The sequence below is a fragment of the Engraulis encrasicolus genome, chromosome 17 (genome assembly GCF_034702125.1).
Source record: "Engraulis encrasicolus isolate BLACKSEA-1 chromosome 17, IST_EnEncr_1.0, whole genome shotgun sequence".
Classification (NCBI taxonomy): Eukaryota; Metazoa; Chordata; class Actinopteri; order Clupeiformes; family Engraulidae; genus Engraulis; species Engraulis encrasicolus.
Window position 1 is genome coordinate 49490566 of NC_085873.1, and position 26503 is coordinate 49517068.

General features: G+C 45.2%; 1 protein-coding gene across 1 annotated transcript in view; it reads left to right on the forward strand.

Moving 5' to 3' along the window:
• Positions 1 to 26503, forward strand: part of LOC134466911 (ras-related protein Rab-5C-like) — a 27767-nt gene extending 1264 nt beyond the window's left edge. Inside the window, exons 2-7 of the mRNA XM_063220810.1 lie at positions 5233 to 5331; positions 5665 to 5881; positions 10499 to 10650; positions 19234 to 19356; positions 19812 to 19905; positions 26021 to 26503. Coding sequence (XP_063076880.1) covers positions 5719 to 5881; positions 10499 to 10650; positions 19234 to 19356; positions 19812 to 19905; positions 26021 to 26145 — 657 coding nt within the window. The 5' untranslated portion in view covers positions 5233 to 5331; positions 5665 to 5718 and the 3' untranslated portion in view covers positions 26146 to 26503. The remainder of the gene's footprint in view (positions 1 to 5232; positions 5332 to 5664; positions 5882 to 10498; positions 10651 to 19233; positions 19357 to 19811; positions 19906 to 26020) is intronic.

Here is a 26503-nt window from a genome sequence, read left to right on the forward strand (position 1 = left end):
CAGTTATAAATTACATTGCACTATGCCATCATGCCATAATGGTTCCTCTAATTGACACTATGCATCTTTTTCTTCTTAGAAATAGGCTACAGTGCCATAGTTATTACATTACATTATATTATTCTTACTTAGCACTTTCAAACAAAGTTTTTTTTTTAAAGCAGATACGCGTGTCTTTATGCACTGTTCAAAAAAATGAACACTGAATACTGTAGGTTTTTTTTAAATGTTTTATTTATTTATTATAATTTATTTTCTCTTGGAGCGAACAACGCATTTTTGCAAACCTGAAGATGCACTGGCGACTTGCAGATACTTAGGTGCAGAGTATTGGTTACAGTCCCTGGAGCAATGTGGGGTGTCCCCTTCTGTCCAAAGGCGCATCAGCCATTTCATACTGGTCAGGTCAGAGTGCCTGATGCATTGTTATTGTTGTATTGTTGCCATGATTCAAATGATTGCTATTGTGCCAGATTATAAGCTACTGCACTGCAGGGGTCCCCAACCTTTCTGGGTTTGAGGGCTACCCGAGGGTTACCGAGGGTTACCGAGGGCTACCCAAGGACTACCAAGGGGTACCCGAGGGCTACAAAATCTTATACTGATGTCTTGACATCATTCCCAAATCACGCTATGATTGAATGATAATTTGCTTATAGGTTACAAATAAATAATCTCATATTTGAATGAAGAAAAACACCAACTGTGACTAAAATCTTGGAGTCGTCACTGTACTGTTCTCCCCAACGCCTTGCCAGGTAAACAGTCAGATAACTCCACTCAACAAACCACGAAGACAAGTTCTTCCTTTCGACACTTTATGGCTTGTAGAAATGGGTAAAATAATGATGTCTCCAAGGCAACCTTGAAACTTGGTGAGAAGTGTTTACATTCTCAGGAACAGACCGGTCATTAGAACATGTCCAATAGTTATGACGTCAGTCAACCTTGCACAGAGAATTATCTAAATTTGCCAGAAGGTGGCGATAGAGGACCAAAAATAACAGAAATAACACTTAACCTGAATTTCACATTATGAAAATAGCACCAGTATGCATGAAACAGAACACTCCCCGCCTGAATACCCAAGGGGTTTCACTTATTCTTTCTTTTCCTTTGTTGTTTGAAAATGTCCTTTCCTGAAAATTAAATGAACTCATTAAACATTACATTCAATTGACCATGTTATCCCTTCTTCTTTTCCTTCTTCAACCTTTTTTTTTTTTTTTTTTAACTTCTCAAAACATTTAAACTTAATATGTCACTCATTTAAAATCCGTAGGAAATAAGTGAGATCGGTTCGTCCATAGGCGTGTAGCTAGTCGCAGTTTGCGCCAGCTGCCCCAGGAAGTGTAGGACAGATTTGGACTCTGCCCTACCGCTGCGAGTCCTTCTGGTCAAAGTAGCCAGACGGAGGGGAGCGTGGGCCTAACCTCCGAGTCAGCCGTGATGCGGGTGTGAGCAGGAAGCAGTCTCCCCGCCATCCTCCTGTGCAGGGTCTGTGGGGTCTGCAGCGCTGTTGACTTCCAGCGCTGGGCCAGGATGTAGCGCTGCAACATGCCTGTTGCTTCCACACTCTGTGCAGCTCACGTCGTCATAGCAGTCCTTTGCCAAGTGTATGGCTTTGCAGCACTTGTAGCACACTCCATGCATTTTCAAGAGTGCCTTTCTCTCCTCGTATGGCTTGTCTCGGAATCCCCGACACATGTGTAGGGGATGGGGCTTGTTGTGAAGGAGGCAGTGGTTGGCTGGGTCCTCTCTGCTGGTGGGCCTATCTGTGAGAGGGGACTCAAAAGGAGTGAGTGGGGCAGAGGCAGTCACTCCAGTCTTGAGAACAGCTACGGCTCTCTGCTCCTCTGACCTGACTGGTTTGCTATGACTATAGAGTTCGTTGTTGGGGGGTGCCAGCATGAAGCTAGGGTCGTTGCGCATTCTCGCTTGTTGACTCACAAAGTCAGCAAAGAAGCTGAATGGGGGATAGGGGGCTCTGCGCTGTTCCTTGTAATTGAAACCTATTGTGAGCCACTTTTCTTGCAAGTGAAACGGCAGTTTCTGCACAATAGGGTTAACTCCCCGGGGTGTGTCTAGGTAGCCAAGGCCAAACAGTTCCCCATCAGCTTTGGCTGCCTGTATTTCCATCAGGAGGTCGCCCAGCTCCCTAAGTTTTCGTCCGTCTTTGCTCTGTATCTTGGGGAAATCTTCCAATCTCTTGAGAAGAGAGTTTTCAATCACCTCTGGTGCGCCGTAGTACTCATATAGCCGATCCCACACCGCCCTGAGCCCGTACTCTGGATAATTCACGTACACAGTCCTTATGCGCCTAGCGTGGTCAGCTGAGTCTTTGCCTAACCACTTCACAAGAAGGTCGAGCTGTTCGCTAGCAGATAGGTTGAGGTCTCCTATTGCATTCATGAAGGAGGCTCGCCAAGCTCTGAAGCATTCGGGATGGTCGTTGAACTGCATAAGCCCAGTGGAAATGAGCTCACGCCTGGCCATGAATCTAACAAAGTCCGACATTCCACTGTTCTGATCAGACTGTCCATTCGCAGGGTTGCACTGTTGATGAGCAGGGCTGTGTGGTTTTCCTGCTGGTTCTTGTTTGGTGTCCTCGTTTCCTAAATGCTGCCGTACCATCTGTGAATGTGTGTGGACAGGGGGCTGCTGCACATGTTGCTCTGCAGGGCCTTGCTGTATGGGTGGGCTGTGGGACTCTACCATTTCAGTTGGCCGTGTGTAAAGTGGCGCATGGTTCTGTCGAGGGGGCACTGTATTTGGATCTATGGTGTGGTAAGAAGCCACGGAAGCCTGCAAGTCTGGAACACCGTCTAGGACTACGTGCACCACTGGAGCGCTCTCACTCACTCCTTCAACGTAGTCCTGGGTGCGTGCTAGTGAGTCATGGACTGGCACATCGATATCACCGAGATCCTGTTCTAATTCCTGTTGCACTGCTGCCTCTAACACATCTGCTTTGGCTGTAGCAACCGCAGCTCGTTTGTCAAGGCGAACTTTTTCCAGTGTAATTTCCAAACGCTTAGTTTCCAATTCTAATTCGGCCTGTTTAAATTTCAGTTCGTTCTCTTGCGCAGCGAAAGCCGCTTCCACCCTGGCCGCCTCTGCCTCTGCGCGAGCGTTAGCTGCAGCTAGTTTACTAGCTGAGGAAAAACAAGTCCCTTTATATGAACAAGAGGCGTTAGATCTTGTTATTATCATTCCTGAGTTCGAAGCCCTTTCTGCCATTTTAATTTAGTCCTCGCAGTGCTTACTTGAGAAGACAATCCAGTTGTGGTGATACTGTTGGGCGCGTAGCTCCCGCGTAGTCCTGTGATCTTTCAAGTGTGAAGATTAGCCCGCCGAAGACGTTATTTTACTGTACTGTTCTCCCCAACGCCTTGCCAGGTAAACAGTCAGATAACTCCACTCCACAAACCACGCAGACAAGTTCTTCCTTTTGACACTTTATGGCTCGTAGAAATGGGTAAAATAACGATGTCTCCAAGGCAACCTTGAAACTTGGTGAGAAGTGTTTACATTCTCAGGAACAGACCGGTAATTAGAACATGTCCAATAGTTATGACGTCAGTCAACCTTGCACAGAGAATTATCTAAATTTGCCAGAAGGTGGCGATAGAGGACCAAAAATAACAGAAATAACACTTAACCTGAATTTCACATTATGAAAATAGCACCAGTATGCATGAAACAGAACAGTCACTATTAATTAATTATCATCCTTGGAGGGCACCTCAGAAACTCCTGGAGGGCTACCTGGCGCCGGCGGGCACGACATTGGGGACACCTGCTGTACTGTATGCTGTCCCTCAATGACACAGGACTCCATTGGCCAGGGAAATCCCAGGCTGCTTTGCACGATCATTCTGATCTGAAAGACAGCATGGAATCTCCCCCCAAAACGGGGTCCTGAGCGAGGGAGCCAATCAGAGCGGGGGAGAGGTGGAAAGGCAATGACTACTTGACAACGGAAGCTCGGATAGATACAACTGACACGATTGGCTATGGGCTACTTGCCCAACAAACGGCCCAACAAACGGCCATGGGCAATCGTAAACCACATCTTTCCTACGAGACATTGCATAGGTAGCCTGCAGACCAGGGGTCCCCAACCTTTCTGGGTCTGAGGGCTACCAAGGGCTACCCGTGGGCTACTGAGGGCTACCCAAGGCCTACTTTTGTTCAAAATCCTCTACTGTCTTGGCATTATTCTCAAATCACACTATTATTAACGATAATTTACTTATAGATTATACAGAATAAATAATCTCATATTTAAATTAAGAAAAGCATTAACTGTGACTAAAATCTGGTAGTCCTCACTGTTTAATAACGTCTTTGGTGGGCACCTCAGAAGCTCCTGGAGGGCTACCTGGCGCCCGCGGGCACCACGTTGGTGACACCTGACTATACCACGCCCTGGGTACCACGCACTGATGAAGGCTTGATAGCTGAAACGCGTTTGCTTTTTGGACATGGTGGTAATATAAATAAATAATGAGACGCAGTTTGTGAGTGCGGATTTTTCTTCCTTAAGTTGATACATTTTATCGCGCACCCAAAGACTTTCGTTTTTCCAAGAAGTTGAGCGCGTCCTTTGCCAAAACTTGAAGCCTCCAGACTATCCCACTTGTGAGGCAAGGACTCCATAGCAGTTCCTCAAATGTAAAAGTAAAAGCAAAACAGAGAAACACAGTTTCCTTCCAGAACATGTAACCTATATTAGACCTGTGTATTTGTCTTTCTATCAACTGACTCTGCACTGGTTGGATCAAGTTTGTGGTGGGTCCTTGTTAGGTTTTCAGTGTTTTTCAGTAACAACACAGTTTATCTATCTCATTAGGTACAATGGAGTAAATGGTGTAACGGCCATGTAATGCCATGTTCTAGTGTTGCACTCACACCATGAATTTACTTTTACTTGTTTTGTCTAATGTCCACTTTGTATGTGTGTGTGTGTGTGTGTGTTTGTGTTTCTCTTCCTCAGAAGTAGGTCAATGGAGTAAATGTTGTAACAGCCTGTTCTAGTATGCTCTAGTGCTGCTCTTACACTTACTTTAATTTACCTGTACTTTTTTGACACCTTTGTCTAATGTCCACTTTGTATGTATGTGTGTGTGTGTGTGTGTGTGTGTGTGTGTGTGTGTGTGTGTGTGTGTGTGTGTGTGTGTGTGTGTGTGTGTGTGTGTGTGTGTGTGTGTGTTTCTTTCTCTTCCTCAGAAGTAGGTTCTCCATCAGGCCTGGCTGCACCTCCACCTCCTCCAGTATCCGCATCTGAGTCCTCCGTTCTCTGCCTCGTCACCCAGTTAACAGCCCCGGGTCTGTCTGTCTGTCTCTCTCTATCTCTTTCTCTCTCTCTTTTTTTATGCCCTGTCTACTACTTTCTCTCCCTGCGTGTCTCTCTCTCTCTCTCTCTCTCTTCCTACCTCCCTGTGTAGCATCTGGTAACTAGCCTAACTAGTCTTGCTCGTCTCTCTCTCTCTGCCTTGTCTCGCTCTCTTTTCTCTGTCTGTGCTCCCCTTTCTCTGTCTCTCTCTCTGTCTCTCTCTCTCTCTGTCTCTCTCGCTCTCTCTCTCTCTCTCTCTCTCTCTCCCCGTCTCTCTCCTCGTCTCTCCGTCCCTGTGCGGCGTGCGGCGCCCGGCGTCTGTCTAGTGAGCTGAGCTGAGCGGGGCATCATCATCATCGTCATCGTCGTCGTCCTCAGGCATGGCCGGAGTGCGTGGCGGAGGAGGAGGAGGGGTGCTGGGCAGCAGCAAGATCTGCCAGTTTAAGCTGGTGCTGCTCGGGGAGACGGCGGTGGGCAAGTCCAGCGTGGTGCTGCGCTTCGTCAAGGGCCAGTTTCAGGAGTTTCAGGAGGCCACCATTGGGGGTAGGGTACTGCTATACTACTGGGGTGTGGAGTGTGTAGTGTGGAGTGTGTCGGGTGTGTGTGTGTGGGCAAGTCCAGTGTGGTGCTGTGCTTCGTCAAGGGACAATTCCAGGAGTTTCAGGAGGCCACCATCGGGGGTAGGGTACTACTATACTACTGTGTGTGTGTGGAGTGTGTCGCGTGTGTGTGTGTGTGTGAGTGTGTGTGGGTTCGTCAAGGGCCAGTTTCAGGAGTTTCAGGAGGCCACCATCGGGGGTACTACACTGCTCACCTCTCATACTGATGTGTGTGTGAGTGTGGAGTGTGTGGGGTGCATCATGTGTGGGGTTCGTCAAGGGCCAGTTCCTGAAGGCCACCATACTGCTGCTCTATCTCTCTCTCTCCCTCTCTCTCCTTTTTCTTATTCTGTTTTTTTGTGTTACTGTTAAGTTTCCCCTATCCCTTTGCTGTGTGTGCGCGCACGACACGCGTGTGTGCATAGGGCCACTCACAGACTTGGACAAAGCCATCTGAAAGTGCCCCTTTCTGAATTACAATGTACTAGAGGCTCAATTCTGAGCTCCCCTAGATTCCTGGGCCTTTGACAACTGACCCGTTGGTGCCGCTGTCGTGTGTGTGTGTGCGTGCGTGCGTGCGTGCGTGTGTGTGTGTGCGCGCGCGCGCGCGTGTGTGTGTGTGTGTGTGTGTGTGTGTGTGTGTGTGTGTGTGTGTGCGCGCTGTGGGTGTTTCTTTGAATCTGTGTGTGGGGAACTGTGTGTGTTGGTTTATTTGTTTGCTTGTCTATTTGTTTTTGTGCATCCACGTGGCCATTATCTCTCTTTGTCACTCACTCACTCACTCACTCACTCACTCACTCACTCACTCACTCACTCACTCACTCACTCACTCACTCACTCACTCACTCACTCACTCACTCACTCACTCACTCACTCTGTTTGTGTGCATCTATGTGTACACATATCGGTATGACATGCATGTGTGAGTCGGGAAGGGAATTCCGTTGTAATGATCAGCTCTCTTTGTCTACCCACCCCCAACCTCCATCCTTCTCCATTCCTCTCTTGCTCTCTCTCTCTCTCTCATTACCTCTGTGGGGTTTGTTTCGTGTGTTCATTAGCGTGTTTACGAATAGTAAGCCTCCTTTTCTGTACAATCTGAACTAGTACTGTGAAGAGCGGTCCATTGCAATCTGTAAGAAATCAGATGTTTCCTCCAGGACTGCCTGCATGTTCTGATGCTGCAATCAGAGAGAGTAGAGAGAGAGAGGTTCCATTGGCCCATTGTTTCCTGGTTCTATTATGGCCCCCCTTAGGCAGACCTAGGCAGACCTAAGGACAGTTCTATTCATTGTAGGAGCATTATGACACGCCCCTTTAGGCAGACCGGAACCTGGTCGCGTTAGGTGCCCATAGCAACCTATTATGTTGGCGTATCTCTATACCTAAAGAATCTCTGACGTATACACTGCATTCAGGCTTTTGATATTTGGGTATGTTAGAGCTGAATGAACTCATTCTAATGCAAAATGAGGGTCTTCGCTTTTCAATGCAACTTATGTCATGTTTTTTTTAATGTGCTTTGAAGGCTGAGATATTTAGGCGTTAATAGGCAGAGGGCACATTTTCCCAAAAGGGGCTTATTTACTCCAAAGGGGTGTCGCGCCTTTAGTTTTGTATCCGGGAGGGTGCGTAGGTTCCACAAAGTAATCCAATGAAGCAGCAAGGAGGAACTCGCACACCACTGATGCCGATGCATAAAGAATTTTATTGCATAAGGAAAATAAAGAAGGTGCTACCCAGTGAAGTGCAAAACGTTTTCGGTCCTTCAGACCATCATCAGTGCCAAACTTTTCAAATAAAAAGACATGCCCAAAAGGGGCTTAGGCATCCAGCCGGCATGTTTTGCAGGTGCCTTAGACTTGAATGGGCCAAAGTGGAGAGCTGTCCATCACCTGTTGTGCAAGTCCAACTAGTTCGTCCTGTCCTGTCCTCTTGCTTGCAGCCTGAGGACACAAATGCTCGACGTCATTGGTCAGTGGTTCCCAACCTGTCTTTGTCATGGGACCCCATTATGACATCCCAAATTTCTGAGGACCCCACTCATGGCAATTATCACGACAATTAAAACATGACCGAGCTGCATAAGTTGAAGGGTGTTGAAGGGTATCTAACGGTAGGGACACATACTTTGCCATTCATTCCTATGAGAGAGGCGAAGGCAAGCGAAAGCAAGCGAACAGGAGCGAAGCGAAGCGAAATTATTAAAGAAAGTTTAATGTTATGCAAATGAGGAGCGAATTCGCCTGCCGCGGCCCAATCAAATCAACAACATAACTGTTCCATTCCATTTGATTCACCGCGACGACCTGATGACGGCGGATTTCGCCTCTCTTCGCTTCGCTTGCTTCGCCTGCTTCGCCTCCTATGTGTCCCTACCGTAAGATTGTACATGGTGTTTCAAAGAGAATATCGAATAGTTAATGTTATAGTAATTAGTGATATTTATCAGTTTTCTTTTTTTCACGCTTTCAGAGATTTCAGGCGACCCCGTTTGAATTCCAGGGATGGGGTCCCGTGTTGAAAAACACTGTCATTGATGACGGTTTTATTCAGTGTCTCACAAAAGCACAATTCAAAAGTCATTATGTCATTTGCAATCAGGGATGGGGGACCCCCCCCCCCCCCCCCCCCCCCCCCCCAAAAAAAAAAAAAAAAGTTGCTCTGCTTAACCCATAAAGACACAGCGTTATAAATGTGTTGCTGTATTACAGTATGTCATAGTAGAGTAGTACTATGGTCATTACCTTTCAATGACTATTACAATGACTATTACAATGACTATTACAGCGTGCCTCTGATGGTACACGTCTAAGTTGCAAGATTAGTCCATGAAGCGATACCAATAGGGCTGGGACGATTAATAGACTAATCGTGACTAATCGACTATAAAAATTAGTCGACAAGAATTTTCATAGTAGACTAATCGTTTCATTTAATTTAATGCCTTTTTACTTACTTTACTAATGTTTTATTACTTTATCGAAACCTAAAATTGCCCAGCACTTATGAATTGGACGTTGTATCTCGGAGTAAATAAGCTACTATCATGATCTAAAGCTCATTGTGAGCTCAGGGACCTAATTTTAACGATTTCTTTCTTTTTTTCCAATTTCCTTGAAGATTAAAGTGCTAGAGTACTTGAAAAATGTATTGCTTGACTAATCGACTATTCGAAAGAAAATAGTTGATAGATTTAAAAAAAAAAAAAAAAACTAACCCCTCTTTGCAACTGCACTTGTTGTTCTGTATATCTCCTGTGCACTTTGTATTTGCTTGTGATGTTGGCTTGATTATGTCCTCTTTTGAAAGTCGCTTTGGTTATAAAGCGTCTGCCAAATGCAATGTAATGTAATGTAATGTAATCGGGATAAAAATAATCGTTTAGGACAGCCCCAGATACCAAGACAACAACAGAGGCCACAATCATGCGCAGGGCAGGCCACACAAGTGTGCATGAAAGGACGGATGAAACTAGTTTGGCTAGTTGAATTGGACATCATGTAAATCCAGGTCATTTGGATCATGTGGCACGGGATTCTAAACTTCTGGATCCAGTTCACCCATTGCTATAATGGCATTGGGTTTGGGCTGCACGATATCAGAAAAAAAATGTGATACTCGATAACAGCATGCAATACCTCGATAACGATTTTTAAGAATCGAATCGCTGGCCCCTGTGCAACGCCGTAGCTCCATAACACTATAGTAGTGGAAAAGTAATTGGAAAAAATCGAATCGAACTGAATCACATCGTAACGTGGGGAATTCTTAAGTATCGAAAAAAATTGAATCCCTGATTTTAGAAATTTACGTACACCCCTAATGGTGAATGAAGAGCAGTGCCCAAAAAGTTGTTGTGGCTTCAAGGCTGACAGCGGGGAAACTTAATTGTTTGCTCCACGGAGGCGGGTGCGTCAGCAAAACACGAGGCCACAAGCACAGATCAAGGATGGGAGTCTGCATTTTGGAAAGCATTCATTGTGTTTACTATTGGGTCAAAATAACCCATATTGTCTGTTATGATCTTCTCTTTAAGACTGTTGTTTGTCTTGCTTGCTGTCTGGCTATCGTCTGTACTGCAAGGGGAACAGGTCTTGCTGTGTGTCAACACTCCAATCAGATTACCTTGAAATGAACCAGAGATATTCTCACAGTTCCTCTTCACAGTGTATATTTTTAACTTGACGCACACGCACAGTTTTTCTGTCACTCATCTTTTAAATCTTGATCTTGTCAGAGGACCCAGTAAAGGTGGTACAGTATGTATTTGTTGTGGTGGAGGGGAAACCCTGGATGGGAAACGTAAAGACCTGAATAACCTCTCTATCTCTCTCTGTCTGTCTGTCTGTCTGTCTGTCTGTCTGTCTCTCTCTCTCTCTCTCTCTCTCTCTCTCTCTCTCTCTCTCTCTCTCCTTGAAATGATTCCTCCTTTCTTAAGTTAAATGAATGCTTTCACTGACTGTAACGTGATTAAGTAAATCTGTCTCTGTCTGTCTGTCTCTCTCTCTGTCTGTCTATCTGTCTCTCTCTCTCTCTCTCTTTCTCTCTCTCATCGCAGCGGCGTTCCTCACACAGACAGTCTGTCTGGACGACACGACGATCAAGTTTGAGATCTGGGACACGGCGGGACAGGAACGCTACCACAGTCTGGCTCCCATGTACTATCGAGGAGCACAGGCCGCCATCGTCGTCTTCGACATCACTAGCACGGTAAGAGACACACACACACACACACACACACACACACACACACACACACACACACACACACACACACACACACCACACACACACACACACACACACACACACACACAGCGACAGGAACGCTATCACAGCCTGGCCCCCATGTACTACCGCGGAGCACAGGCCGCCATTGTCGTCTTCGACATCACTAGCACGGTAAGAGACACACACACACACACACACACACACACACACACACACACACACACACACACACACAGGAGCGCTACCACAGCCTGGAACCCATGTACTACCGCGGTGCACAGGCCGCCATCGTCGTCTTCGACATCACTAGCACGGTAAGAGAGAGAGAGGCACACACACACACACACACACACACACACACACACACACACACACACACACACACACACACACACACACACACACACACACACACACACACACACACACACACACACACACACACACACACAGCGACAGGAACGCTACCACAGCCTGGCTCCCTTGTACTATCGCGGCGCACAGGCCGCCATCGTCGTCTTCGACATCACTAGCACGGTAAGAGAGAGAGACACACACACACACACACACACACACACACACACACACACACACACACACACACACACACACACACATACACACACACACACACAGTGACAGGAACGCTACCACAGCCTGGCTCCCATGTACTACCGCCATCGTCGTCTTTGACATCACTAGCACAGTAAGAGAGAGACACACACACACACACACACACACACACACACACACACACACACACACACACACACACACACACAGGAGCGCTACCACAGCCTGGCGCCCATGTACTATCGCAGAGCACAGGCCGCCATCGTCGTCTTCGACATCACTAGCACTGTACGAGACACACACACACACACACACACACACACACACACACACACACACACAAACAAAAACAGACACAAACACATACACACACACACACACACACACACACAAACACACACACAGCGACAGGAACGCTACCACAGCCTGGCTCCCATGTACTATCGCAGAGCACAGGCCGCCATCGTCGTCTTCGACATCACTAGCACGGTAAGACACACACACACACACACACACACACACACACACACACACACACACACACACACACACACACACACACACACACACACACACACACACACGGCGGGACAGGAGCGCTACCACAGCCTGGCTCCCATGTACTATCGCGGAGCACAGGCCGCCATCGTCGTCTTCGACATCACTAGCACGGTAAGAGACACACACACACACACACACACACACACACACACACACACACACACACACGGCGGGACAGGAGCGCTACCACAGTCTGGCTCCCATGTACTATCGAGGAGCACAGGCCGCCATCGTCGTCTTCGACATCACTAGCACTGTAAGAGAGAGAGAGAGAGACACACACACACACACACACACACACACACACACACACACACACACACACATATAAACACCAAGGCCAACCTTAACTGGTGCTGCAAGAAATATGAGGCAAGAAGCGATGGACTAACCACGCACACACACACACACACACACGCACGCACGCACGTGCTGACAAACACTTCAACGTGCTCATGCAGACTTCAGCCATTTAGCATCACTGTCGCAACACTGTGAACATGCGCTGGAATGCGACGGCATTCTGAAGTGTATTTTTTCTATACATGCATTTACAGTATGTGTCTATATACTGTGTGTGTGTGTGTGTGTGTCTCCTCCTCCAAGTTTTTGTGTGTTCTGCCTTACCCCAGAGATGAGGAAACTGAGTGAGCTTCTCTAATGTTGTGGCTTAGCCTGCCACAGGACTATAGAAAACCTCCCTGGCAGCCGGGGGTGGACTGGTAATAATACCAGAGATTCTTTAAGTATATAGAGATATGCCAATGTAATAGGTTGCTATGGGCACCTAACATGACCAGGTTCCGGTCTGCCTAAAGGGGTGTGTCATAATACTCCTATCATTGAATAGAACAGTCCTTAGGTCTGCCCAGGTCTGCCTAAAGGGTGACCCCCCCCCCCCCCCCTCCCCCTTGCAATAATAGAACCCGGAAACAATGGGCCAATGGAACCTCTCTCTCTCTACTCTCTCTGATAATACTGGTAATAATAAAGGGCATTTTCCCAGTGGGCTGATTCTAGGGGTGTAAATAATAGATATTAGGGCTGTAACGATATTGTATCGAACCGAGAAATCGTGATACACAGAGTCACAATACTGTATCGTGATACAAGGAGGCAGTATTGTGATACGCCCTTTTGTAAGTTTTATTAGCCATTAGTCCAGAAAACAACCTTATGATTTGATGTGATAGTGTTTCCAAACTTCAATGGAAATACATTTCAGAAATCGTGAGGTGTATCGAACCGTAGGTCAAAAATCGTGACATGAACCGAAATGTGAGTTTAGTGTATCGTTACAGCCCTAATAGATATGTATGGATGCAGCGATCCTACGGCCGCCGATGATTGAATTGAATTGTATTGTATCTGACTTAGGGCATTCCTAAGTATCGTGAATAATCGAATTGCTGGCCCCTGCCCAATGCCCTAGCTCCATAACATAATAGAAGTGGAAAAATAATTGGGAGAAAAATCAAATATAATTTTATTGCTGCCTTAGCAATCGATATTGGATCGTATCGTATCGTCATGGAGGCTGTGATTTACACCCCTAGCCGATTCTATTGTTTTTTTTGTTTTTTTTGTGTCACAAACCGGTCCCCATCGGTCCACAGGGTTCCCACGGGTCATGGAATTTCTGGAATATCATGGAATTTCATAAAAGTTTTTCCAGTCATGGAAAGTCATGGAATTTGACAATTTTGATTGCAGTCATGGAATATCATGGAATTTTCTTAACAGTTGTTTAGAAGCAAAAACCTTTGTGTTTGGTGTATAGCATTGTTTCTTACTGATTTACATTATTATTACATTATTACATTACATTGCATTTGGCAGACGCTTTATAACCAAAGCGACTTTCAGAAGAGGACATAATCAAGCCAACATCACAAGCAAATACAAAGTGCACAGGAGATATACAGAACAACAAGTTTACTACAACGCTTCGCCACAGACGGTTTGATTTCGCACTGTAATGTGCAACATTCTAGAATGCAATGAGCCCACTGAACCAGAGAGAGTAGAGAATTAAAGAATCTCTGACTGAACTCTGGCGGTGGCTCTGCATCGTTTCGAGGGTGAAGATAATCTTCAGTTTTTACACTTTTTAAAACGCTTGAACGTCATTTTTTTACGGACGTGGTCATGGAAATTCTGTTTTTGGGATCTGGAAAGTCTTGGAAAATCATGGAATTTTATATCTGAATTAGTGTGGGAACCCTGGGTCCATCTTCAATATAGACAGTGGGCTGAGTCAAGCAGGATATACTATGTCGCAGGCCTCCCTCAGGGGTGCCGCGGAAACGTGGCTGATAAATTAATTGTGTAATTTAACACATATTTGTCTAAATTAATAAAGTATTGCTTAGTCAGTGTTCAGTGGAGTCTTTCATCTGCCATTTACGCACAATAAAGTAAATTTAGGTCGCCCCAGTAGCTGAAACTTCGAACGTAGGTTGTGTTACTTTTCTAAGCTTTTGTGGTATCCGATGCGATGCCATACCATACCATACCATGTTACAGCTTGTTGCTTAGGGGTGCCATGAACATTTTCAGTAGTTGAAAGGGTGCCTCGCCTAAAAAAAGGTTGAGAAGCACTGTACTATGAAAATGTCCTCTGTGTGTTAGGGGCCAGTTTAAGCCAAAAATCCCTGATTGGTTTTTTGGCACCAATTCGCCAGCCCAGTTGGAAGCCTAGGTATTGGCATGTAAGTTATGCTGGTGTGGATGCCCTTCAGAGAAACAGGTTTGGGTGACAATATGCACTGGAGCTTGTGGTAAGGAGTCAGGAAGGGTAGGTTGAATTCCGTGAAGTGTGTGTGTGTGTGTGTGTGTGCGCGCGTTTGTGTGTGTGTGCGAGAGATATGAAGGATGAAGTCAGTTTGTGAAAAAAGTATGCTAAAATATGTTACTTCATTACTGCTAATTGTCTTTTCCTGTGTGTGTGTGTGTGTGTGTGTGTGTGTGTGTGTGTGTGTGTGTGTGTGTGTGTGTGTGTGTGTGTGTGTGTGTGTGTGTGTGTGTGTGTGTGTGTGTGTGTGTGTGTGTGTGTGTGTGTGTGTGTGTTTATACTGTATTACAAGTCCAAGAATGTTGTTACCAGCTTGTGAGTGCACTGTGAGCGCTTGTGAGGTTGCCGATTTTCAGGAAGTTCTGGGTCCAGTAATTTCAGTTCCCTACTGAAGGCGCCCACTCGTCACATTCTCGTCAGCCTTTAACAATGCCCAGTCCAGCCAGCTCTGGGTTCAGGCTGTCATCATGCTTTAGCGTATGCATCGCACGCTAGTGCATTCGGCGTGTTGGTACGACGCATTTTGAAGTTAAAGCGTGCTCCTCAATGCAGCGGTAAAGCGCTTTCATGCACTTTTGACACATGACGAGGTTTGCGTAGTTTTCCCGCCGTTTCGGCGATCTTGTTTTGTCACAGCGCATTTCTGTTACTAAACATAAATATGCTTTGCTGTGCCCTAACCAAAACCAACCCTAAACCTAACCTGTCAGTAAAGCAATGTTTCTGCTGCTTTACTTTTGCCAAGAACAGCAAGATTAGGCAAATTTCTACCTAGATTGTGACTAAACCAAAACCATCCCTAAACCTAACCTGTCACAGGGCGTTGTGGAGCACGCCTTAACTTGGAAATGCGTATTGGACACACGCAATAGTGGGTTCAAAATCAGCGTGTCATAGATACGCCTATGCATGATGACATGTTGCTGGGTTTGGGGGAGATGTGTGGGTGTGTGTTTCGGTCAAAGAATACCGCGTACACCATTTGCATATGTAGACCAGCCGTGGCAAGTCAGATGCTACTGCTTAGTTTAGGTGTGTGTGTGTGTGTGTGTGTGTGTGTGTGTGTGTGTGTGTGTGTGTGTGTGTGTGTGTGTGTGTGTGTGTGTGCGTGCGCATGTGCACTTCCAATTTAAGTAGAGGTATACAAAAGCTTAGTTATTAGAAAACACACACACACACACACACACACTTGCAAACAATGGGTTGATATCCGAGGGTGGTGGCCTGCGTTGCACACGGTAGGTGCAAATGTTTTAAGGACATTGGGACATTCCCAGACTAAAGGAGTCTGACCCACGCAACAACGAAACAAGAACAAAACACAGCGTGTGTGTGTGTGTGTCTGTGTGCCTGTGTGTGTCCCTGTGTGTCTGTGTCTGTGTGTGTCTGTGTGCCTGTGTGTGTCTCTGTGTGTGTGTGTGTGTGTGTGTGTGTGTCTCTGTGTGTGTGTGTGTGTGCGTGCGTGCGTGTGTGTGTCTGTGTGTGTGTGTGTGTGTGTGTGTCTCTGTGTGTGTGTGCGTGTGTGTGTGTCTCTCTCTGTGTGTGTGTGTGTGTGTGTGTGTGTGTGTGTGTGTGTGTGTGAGTGTGAGTGTGAGTGTGTGTGTCTGTGCTTTGCAAAATATGACTCATTCACTCTATATTGACTATTTAGGAAAATCAGAGAAAATTACATTTGCATTATGCATAATTTGTGACTCTGTGTGTACGCAATAGTTTCAGAGAGCGAGCGGGACTGTAGGTATGCCCAGGGCAGCCACCAGGGGGCGACAAAGGGGTCAGTTGTCCTGGGCCTAGTAGTTAGAGGCTTAGAATCACAGTATGTCCTCATGGTATTGTACGCAGGGCTCTAAATTAACACCTGCCAACCAGCCAAATGTAAATGGATGGACTGCATTTATATAACGCCTTTCCACTCCTTCGAGCACTCAAAGCGCTTTACATTGTATGCCTCACATTCACCCATTCACACTCACATTCACACACCGGTGGCCGTGGCTGCCACACAGGGTACCACCCTGCCACCAGGAGCAGCTTGAGGTTAAGTATCTTGCTCAAGGACACAACAATGGAGTCAGGCCGAGTGGGGCTCGAACCTGCAACCTTTGGGTTGCCGATCGGCTCCTCTACCACCTGAGCTACCACTGCCCTGAAATGCTGGTGAAAATTCAGTTTAGCTGGTAGAAAACAAAACTTAGGAGCCATTTTGACACATTATTGAGTTTGTGTTTGGTAGTGAGATAAACATCTACTAGCCATTTTGGCTGGTGATGATAAAGGTTAATTTATAGACCTGATCGTATGTATTGGGTGGATGGGCCCTTTTCACATGACTTTGTCCTGGGCCCTGCCGAAGCGGTCAGTGGGCCTGCGGGTGCTTGTGTGCATATTCACACTGTGAATGCATTCAAATCTGCTACCTTGTGTCCTCCACTTGTGCTCGTGGTCTCACGGTTTGCTGACGCCCCGCCTCTGTGGAGAAAACAATTTAAGTTTCCCTGCTGTCAGCCTAGACACAACAATTTTTCGGGGACTATTGTTCATTCACCATCCAGTTTACAAATAAGAAAATGACATTAGAATTAGGGCTGGGTATCGCAGCCATGTTCCTGCATCGATTCGATTTCGATTCTTAGGGCTTTGAATCGATTAATCACGATTCAATTCGATTCGTTTCGATTCATTCCGAATCGATTCAATCCGTTCCCTTCTTGGTGCAAGGATTTCCGCCAAAAGATGCTGTTGCCTATTTTTATATAAAAATGTCTAAGGGCTGTGGCTTGACAGTGTTAACAGATTGCTAATTTGTAATAAGTAGGCCTAGGCCTAATTGACTAATTCCTACTGGGTATTTTCCATAGACTTACATTAAACAAAAAAAACAAAAAGAAAAAGAACCAAAAAAAATCGATTTTGTGCCCTGTGAATCGATTATGTGAATTTCGATTCGATCGATTATCGATTAACTCGATTATTTTACCCAGCCCTAATTAGAATTGTGCTTGTGCAAGATATTGAAATATAATGCTGGTATCAGTGATGTCATCACGACGTATTACTTCCTGGTACGAGGCCACAAGCACAAGTGGAGGACGCAAGGTCACATATTGGAATGTATAATTTATCCTGCATGACAGCTTCACGAGAGCTGTGTGTGTGTGAGAGAGATATATTACATACATATTTACACTATGCATCTACTTTAGGTGTATACTACATGTACCCTTCAGAACAGTTTCACACGAGCCCAGAGCTGGATGTGGAGCAAGTGTGTCTACTAGTGTTGCACCGATACCGATACCAGTATCGACCGGGGCCCCGATAGTGCACTAAAATGGTGGTGGTGGTATCGGCGAGTACCAACAAAGAGGGCACAGATGCCATTTACAGATGCTCGTATGACACTTGAACACAGCTTTGAACTTAGTTATTTTATATCGGAGGTATTAAAAAAGTATAAAAAGATCTACTGGATTCACTTAATACAGTATTAGTCTTTTCCCTGTTTCACAAAGGTAGGCAGCAGCCATGATATCAATGATGATACATCCAAATACGTAGTAGCCTATGCATATCCCTTCATATATATTCTGAATATAAATTTCAAACAAAGTAGTATCTGTATGGTATCGGTATCGGCTGATACTGCACACTCGGGTATCGGTATCAGGGCCAAAAAAGTGTATTGTCTCTATCTTGTATTTGTGCTGTGTCAGAAAAAAAAAAAAATCTCTCGCACACTGACCATTTCGCTTTTACTTTATTCACAATGGTCTGTGTGCAGGAGTTGCTAACTATGGTCATCTCCAAAGCCAGCTGCCATCTGATGTGCGTATATTTATGCTGTGTCCCTGTTTATTGTTGTGTGTATCGTACAAGACAGTTTCACGCGAGCCCAGAGCTGTGTTAAAGGGACACTGTGCAGGAAATGGTCAAAATGGTACTGCAACTATGCTGCTCATTGAAACTAGGCTCCCTATTGCCAAATTTGATCATTACATGAAAGTTTACTGAGTAATAAACAAAAAAAATCTTGTATGGTCCAATTACAGTCATTTTTGCAGCTAAAAATGGCTATTTTAGGAAATTCAACATGGCGGACCATGGAGAAGATCCCCCTTTTCATATATGAAAAGTGCAGTTTTTCCAGTCATAATGAATACGTAGAATCTGATGGTGGTGGTAAGTATTCATGAAAAAGGTTACACTAGTGAGTGGGCAGCATGAATTCTGGAAATAAACAGCAAAAAATCTCACACAGTGTCCCTTTAAGGAGGTCCAGAAGCAGGTTGTACTACTGATATTTATCCTCTGTCCTAGGGGTGTAAATCACAGCCTTCATGACGATACGATACGGTATCGATTTCTTAAATCAGGGATTCGATTTTTTTTCGATACCTAAGAATTCTCCACGATACGATGCGATTCTGTTCAATTCGATTTACTTTTCCACTACTATTGTGTTAAGGAGCTAGGGCATTGCACAGGGGCAAGCGATTCGATTCTTTTCGATTCTTAATAATGCCCCACGATACGATGCGATTCGATTAAATCGCCGGCCGATACTTCCGATAAATCAATACATTTCGATTTTATTTACATCCCTACTGTGTCCCTGTGTATTGTGTGTCCTGCAGGACAGTTTCACGCGAGCCCAGAGCTGGGTGAAGGAGCTCCAGAAACAGGCCAACCCCAACATCGTCATCGCTCTGGCGGGCAACAAGGCAGACCTGGCCAACAAGAGGACCGTCGAGTTCCAGGTGAGAGAGATTTAGATTTTTATTTACACCCATTTATTTGGAATCGTGACGCTAGTTAAAAAGGGTACATTACACTCCACAGAAATGTAACCATCTCCACAATGTCTTTATCAATTGAAAATGAGTCTACTATCATCATGAACTGCCCAGAAGGGTTGGGGTGGGGGGGGGGGAGAGAGAGAAGAGAGAGAAGAGAGAGAGAGAGAGAGAGAGAGAGAGAGAGAGAGAGAGAGAGAGAGAGAGAGAAGAGAGAGAGAGAGAGAGAGAGAGAGAGAGAGAGAGAGAGAGAGAGAGAGAGAGAGAGAGAGAGAGTTTAAAGTTGAAATGAGAATTATAAATACTTCAATAATAAAAAAATGGAACCATGTGTGCAATGCAATGCATCCTTGACCCCCTCGAGCCCTTATTCGCACAGCCTTTGACCTCCTCCACCATCTGACCTTTGCTCCCTGCAGGAAGCCCAAGACTATGCGGACGAGAACGGCCTGCTCTTCATGGAGACGTCGGCCAAGACAGCCCTGAACGTCAACGAGATCTTCATGGCTATTGGTAGGTCAACGAGATCTTCATGGCTATTGGTAGGTCACGTTATCCAGGTGAACGTCAACGAGATCTTCATGGCTATTGGTAGGTCACGTTATCCAGGGCTGATGGTATTCAGGCTCCATGCCTGATTTCAGGCTTGACAGAGTTTGCAAAAATAAAAACATTCATAATAATTAGCCATGAGGTTATTCTTATCTCAGAAAGTGTTGCAAGTTCAGAGTTCTTCTACTATCAGGCTTGAATAATGGTCATACACAGGCTATTAAATGTTTGAATATGTGTCAAAATAGGCCTACGTTACGTCACTATGCAGTATCTTGTCGTCGTCGTTAGAGCAGGGGGAAAAGTTCAGGCTCAGGATTTTTTTTCACTATCACCCCTGTGTTATCTCATTAAGGCGGGCATACACTGTGCAATGAAAAGAAAACAAAACACTATTTGAGGCACTCCTTACTAAAGTTAAAAAGCCTTTAATGAACACTGGCTACATGCTTCATACACTGTGCGATATTTCCAGTCGTGGGTAGGGATGTACGATGTGAAAAATTTCGGCCGATACCGATATCCGATAATGATATTGCGGTTTTGGCCGATAACCAATATTAACCGATATACCAATGTTTTTTTTTTTTTTAAGAGATAACATTTAATACAGACTGACAATGATGCAAACAAACTGAATTTTTGAATGTCCTCTTATTTCCGAATTTCCTTTTTAACTCCCTGTGATAAAATTAGATAAAAAATAGAGACAAACTAGAAGACAAACAATGAAAGTCACCGTCAAGTCCAATCTTTTAGAACCGGAACATTAAAAAAAAAAACATTGGCGTTAACATCGGCCCAGTTTTACCCACCGGACCGATCAAGTCAAGTCAAGTCAAGTCAAGTTTATTGTCAATTTCTTTACATGCACTGGTCATACAAAGAATTTGAAATTGCGTTTCTTGCTCTCCCATGCAGACATAGACTAATCTAGGTAAGGACATAGACAGTATAGACATAGACAGTACTCATACATGGACATAGACAGTATGGACGTAGACATTGCTCATACAGACATTTAAAGTGCAAGACTGGACAACAGAAGACTTGTAGAGAACATACATTAAGAGGAGGTATTTTGTTGTTCTTTTTCTAAAAGTCCTTTATAGCGTTCTGACATAGTAATAGTAGCATTTGAAGAAATAAATAATTAAAAAAGGTTTTTATTAAATACACCAGCAGCAGTATGTGTGTGTGTGTGTGTGTTTGTATGTGTTTTGTGTGCGTGTGCGTGTGCGTGTGCGTGTGTGTGTGTGTGTGTGTGTGTGTGTGTGTTTAGTGCAGGTAGAAAGTGCGGTGTGCGTCTGTGTGTGTGTACCTGTGTATGTGTGTGTGTGTGTGTGTGTGTGTGTGCATGTGTGTGAGTATGAGTTGTGTGTCAGTGTGTGTATGTTTGGGTTTAGTGCAGAAAGTGCAGTGTGTGTGTGTGTGTGTGTGTGTGTGTGTGTGTGTGTGTGTGTGTGTGTGTGTGTGTGTGTGTGTGTGTGTGTGTGTGTGTGTGTGTGTGTGTTTGTGTGTGTGCATGTGTATGTTTTGAGTTAGTGCAGGTTGAAAGTTCAGTCACAGATGTAGTAGTGCAGGTGGAATGTTCAGTCGCAGATATGGTGGTGGGGATGAGGGGGGGGAGCGTTGTCAGTGGCCTGGCTGGCTAGAGGCTGACAGTGAAGGGAGAGTGGGTTGAGTGTTCAGTATCTTGATTGCTTGATGCATCGTGCTGCTTGCAAGCCTGGTGGTACGGGAACGGAGGCGCCTGTACCTCTTTCCAGAGGGCAGGAGGCTGAACAGTTTGTGTGCAGGGTGGCTTGTGTCTTTGATGATCATCAGTGCTTTTCGGGTGAGGCGTGCGGTGTAAATGTCCTGCAGGGAGGGGAGTGGTACTCCAATGATCTTCTTCGCTGTGTTCACAACACGCTGGAGTGTCTTCCTGTTTTTCTCCGTGCAGCTTCCTCCCCACACTGTGATGCAGCTGGACACGACGCTCTCTATGGTTCCTCTGTAGAATGTTGTCATGATGGAGGGTGTAGCACTTGCCTTCTTTAGTTTGCGCAAGAAGTAGAGACGCTGATGGGCCTTCTTGGCCAGTGATGTAGTGTTGGTGGTCCAAGAGAGGTCGTCGCTGATGTGCACTCCAAGGAACTTGGTGCTGCTCACTCTCTCCACAGCATCACCGTCGATGGTCAGTGGTGGCAGTTGTTTTTGGACCCTCTGAAAGTTGACAAGAATCTCCTTGGTCTTGTTGACATTCAGCAGGAGGTTGTTGTCTTTGCACCATCTGGCCAGCAGGTCTACTTCTTCTCTGTAGTGGGTCTCATCGCCCTTAGTGATGAGGCCCACCAGTGTTGTATCATCCGCAAACTTCACTAGATGGTTAGTGCTGTGGGTCGTTGTGCAGTCATGTGTCAGCAGCGTGAACAGCAGGGGGCTGAGAACACAACCTTGCGGAGCCCCCGTGCTCAGGGTCAGGGTGCTTGAGGTGTTATTCCCTACCCGTACTGCTTGTGGTCTCTGCATCAGGAAGTCCAGCAGCCAGTTGCAGAGGGAGGTGCTGAAACCTAGTTTGTCCAGTTTTCTGATGAGTTGTTGTGGTATTATGGTATTAAATGCTGAACTGAAGTCAATGAACAGCATTCTCACATATGAGTCTTTATTGTCCAAGTGGGTGAGGGCTGGATGGAGGGCAGAGCAGATTGCATCCTCCGTGGATCGCTTGGCTCGGTATGCGAACTGGTAGGGGTCCAGGGTGGGGGGTAGGATGGCTATGATGTGTGACAGGACTAGCCGTTCGAAGCACTTCATGATTATGGGCGTCAGTGCTACAGGACGGTAGTCATTGAAGCATGATGGTGATGATTTCTTCGGCACGGGTATGATGGTAGCAGCTTTGAAAAGTGATGGGATGACTGCTTGCTCCAGAGAGATGTTAAAGATGTCTGTGAAGACATCCTTCAGCTCTTCTGCACAATCCTTCAACACTCGGCCAGGTATGTTGTCTGGGCCAGCTGCTTTGCGTGGGTTGATGTCCGATGTCCGATGTCCGATGTGTTGAGAAATGTCAAATATCGTCCGATACCGATACATCTGGCCGATACATCGTGCATCCCTAGTCGTGTGGTGGTGGCTCAGGTGATAGACAAGGCTGTTCGGTTTGACTGCTGCATTGTGATTACCAGGGTGCGATTTGTCGGAAAACCAGAAGGGGGCATATGTTTCATATTTTAAGCAATATCAATGTAATTACATTAAACTGCGATTAAAGTTATGTGTAAAAAGTGGTGATATCAAAATCAGGAGGAGGGACAATCCCCCCCATCCCCCCCTACCAATCGCACCATTGCTCATGACATTGCCGGCTACGTTTGGACAAGGAACTGGCCATTTTTAAATAAAGCTTTTTTAGATATTCAATTTTTAATTTTTCAATTTATCATAATTCATATTCTGAGAGTTGTTGTATTCCAAGCTGATTGTGTAATATGTAGAGCCAGAAAAGAGCTTTCAAACAACACCACAGGCATCTTTTTGTGACTAACACTGACTGATATATTCAAGGCTGAATGTATAGTGTACTACCCTCACATGTGAACCTTTCCTAGTCTGTTTCTCCCTTAATATTAGTGTCAGATTCAAACCAATGCAGTTCTGGAGTGCTACCTTGCTACTAAAAAGGCACACCAAGTATGATTGAAATCCGGGTCGGTCGGGTCCCAAAGTGTATGATTTCACGTGAAATGACCCAGGTAGACAATATAAGAGATACCAGGTGAATGGACTAACATTTGAGTAGTTTGAGTAAAATTTCAGTAGCTAATTCAAACTATGACAAATATTTTTTGTATTCCACGTTGTCTGAAATATGATGATTAAATATGCATGAGATGACAACCAGGCAAATGTTCTTAAGTGTTGTTAAGAAGGAGACTGCTGAGAGGAGGGGTGCTTAGTGCCATTTGGGGGCATTTTGGCCTATTATGCTTTTTAATAGGCCTACTAAGGGTTTTGAGATGTCAATGCGGTGTTGGGGAAACTTACGATGAGAACCACTGCTCTATCATGATGTATTTAAAAACCTATTTTATCTATCTATCAAGCTTTCTATAGAATTGTGATTTTGCAAGATATTGAATTTATTTTCCGTCGTCAGTGACATCATCATGAGGTCACAAGCAGGCAAGTGAGCAAGGGATTTATATTTATATACCTGTATATTGCCCTCCTCTCTGATTCTGTAGCTGGGTTTCCAAACTCAAGCTAAGATTTGAGTTTGGATTTCTATGCTGTGCTTTAGATTGGATGTGTGGGGTGTGCAAAAAAAATCCTCATGACGATGCATCGCGATACTTATTTTCATGATCTACTGCATCGATTCTTACAATTGATCATTTATTAATAATAAATAATTATTATCAATGTTTTCCATTGATTTGCATTGACTGAACCTACACAAGATGGAGGCTGCGTTTGCTGTTTTCCAGTGCTGTCGCAAATTACTGTGTCACCTCTAGTGTTCTACCTCTATGGCGAGTGTGCAAGGGAATTCTCATGCTAGGGGTGGATTCCAATATGCAGACTTCCGTACTCCCTTGCTCACTAGCCTGCTTGTGACCTCATGATGACTTGTTGTGGCTAGGCTGACAGCGGAGAAACTTGGTTTCTCCACAGAGGCGGGGCCAGGAGGTGGGATCAGGCCACAAGCACAAGTGGAGGGTGGGAGTGTGCATATTGGAATGCACCCTAGGTATGGAGAAGTGTTTAACCTTGAGTGGCAGGTCATTAATTGAAGGCAGACAAAATGGTTCAGCCGTTAAAAGTGCTTACAGTGGCGTTCGAAAGTCCTTTTGAAAGTGAAAGCCCATTGGGAAACTCCAACTCCCATTGTCATTGTGACACAGCACTCCACAGCACACAAGTGAACACTGCACACTGCACACAACAAAACTGCATTTATGCCTCACCCGTGCAAGGGGGCAGCCCTCAGTGGCGCCCCATGGGGAGCAGTGCGGTGGGACGGTACCATGCTCAGGGTACCTCAGTCATGGAGGAGGATGGGGGAGAGCACTGGTTGATTACTCCCCCCACCAACCTGGCGGGTCGGGAGTCGAACCGGCAACCTCTGGGATGCAAGTCTGACGCCCTAACCGCTCACCCATGACTTAATGGGAAGAGGATTAAGTCCTTGAACTGATTTGAACCCACTGGCCTACTGGTGATTAGAGTAGAGAATCTGTGGTGAGAGGGGTTTCTAGTCCTGTCACTGTGCTTGTACAAATGTTGGTTTAATTAAAAACAATAAAAAGTACTAGGAAAGCAGAAGGTCCCAGGCACTCAGAGGTAACTCAGTCCGAAGAAGGAGGTATATTAAAAAAGCCTTTATTAGCTGTGGCTACTCATAATTGAAATTAAAATGCCAACATGTTTCGACCATCTAGGTCTTCTTCAGGGCAAAGCCAAAGATTAGAATAGAGAATCTTTGGTGAGAGGGGTTTCAAGTCCTGCCACTGTGCTTGTACAAATGTTGGTTTAATTAAAAACAATAAAAAGTACTATTCAAAAAGCCCCTAGGCTCAGTTAGTTTTGCCCTCTCTTATTCTGTATTATCGTATATTGCATTCTGTGTGAATTTGTTGGCGTGTATTGTTCATGTCTCTCTCTCTCTCTCTCTCTCTCTCTCTCTCTCTCTCTGCTCTTTGTTTGTGTGTTGCGTGGTTGTCGGCAAGACGTATTTTACTTGTGTGCTCTCTCCTTAGTAGTGCTATGTTGCCGCCTGTGCAAATTGTTTTTCATTATTAGTGTGGAGTGCACACACACACACACACATATTCAGGCTGTTCTCTGTGACCTTAGTATTGCCCAACAAGCTCCCCCTGCAGACTCATAAGGGGAACAACAACAGTCCAAATACGGCAGTGGTTCTCAAACTTTTTTTTTTTTTAAACAAACATTTGTCCAGCCCTTTCTAAGATCCTGGCCATTTTAGTGATGCCATGGTTTGTTTATCGTCAGGGAATTTCAGAACAATTTGCTTTACTCTACCAAAATTAACGTTGCTTTTTATGATTTATTCTTTGGTTTTCAGCAAAGAAGCTTCCAAGGAATGACCAACAAGGCGGAATCGGAACGGGCCGGACTAGAACAGGGGTGGACCTGAACGAGCCCGCCTCCCAGAGCCGCATGGGCCAATGCTGTGGCCGGGGCAATTAGGCTTAACCAATCACGGAACAAGGGGACACAAAACTGGTTTAATGGAACAGGAAACAAAAAAGAGACCAGCTACAGGAAAAAAAATGTTTGTTTTTTTTGTTTTTGTTTTTTTTATTTTATTTTTTAATATATACGGTATATGTATACGTAATATGTATTCTGGAAAAAAGAACTTCAGCATTTAACAACTGATCCCAGTTGTAAGAATTCTAAATGACCCATCTTAATAAGCTAGAGAAAGGGACTACAGACAGCTTTTCACTCCTTCTGGAGGGTACTCCAAGAACATGGTTCAGTGGTAAACGAGTTTATGTTAACCTTGCTGGTAAATCATCTAATAAAAACCCCTACAGTCCTC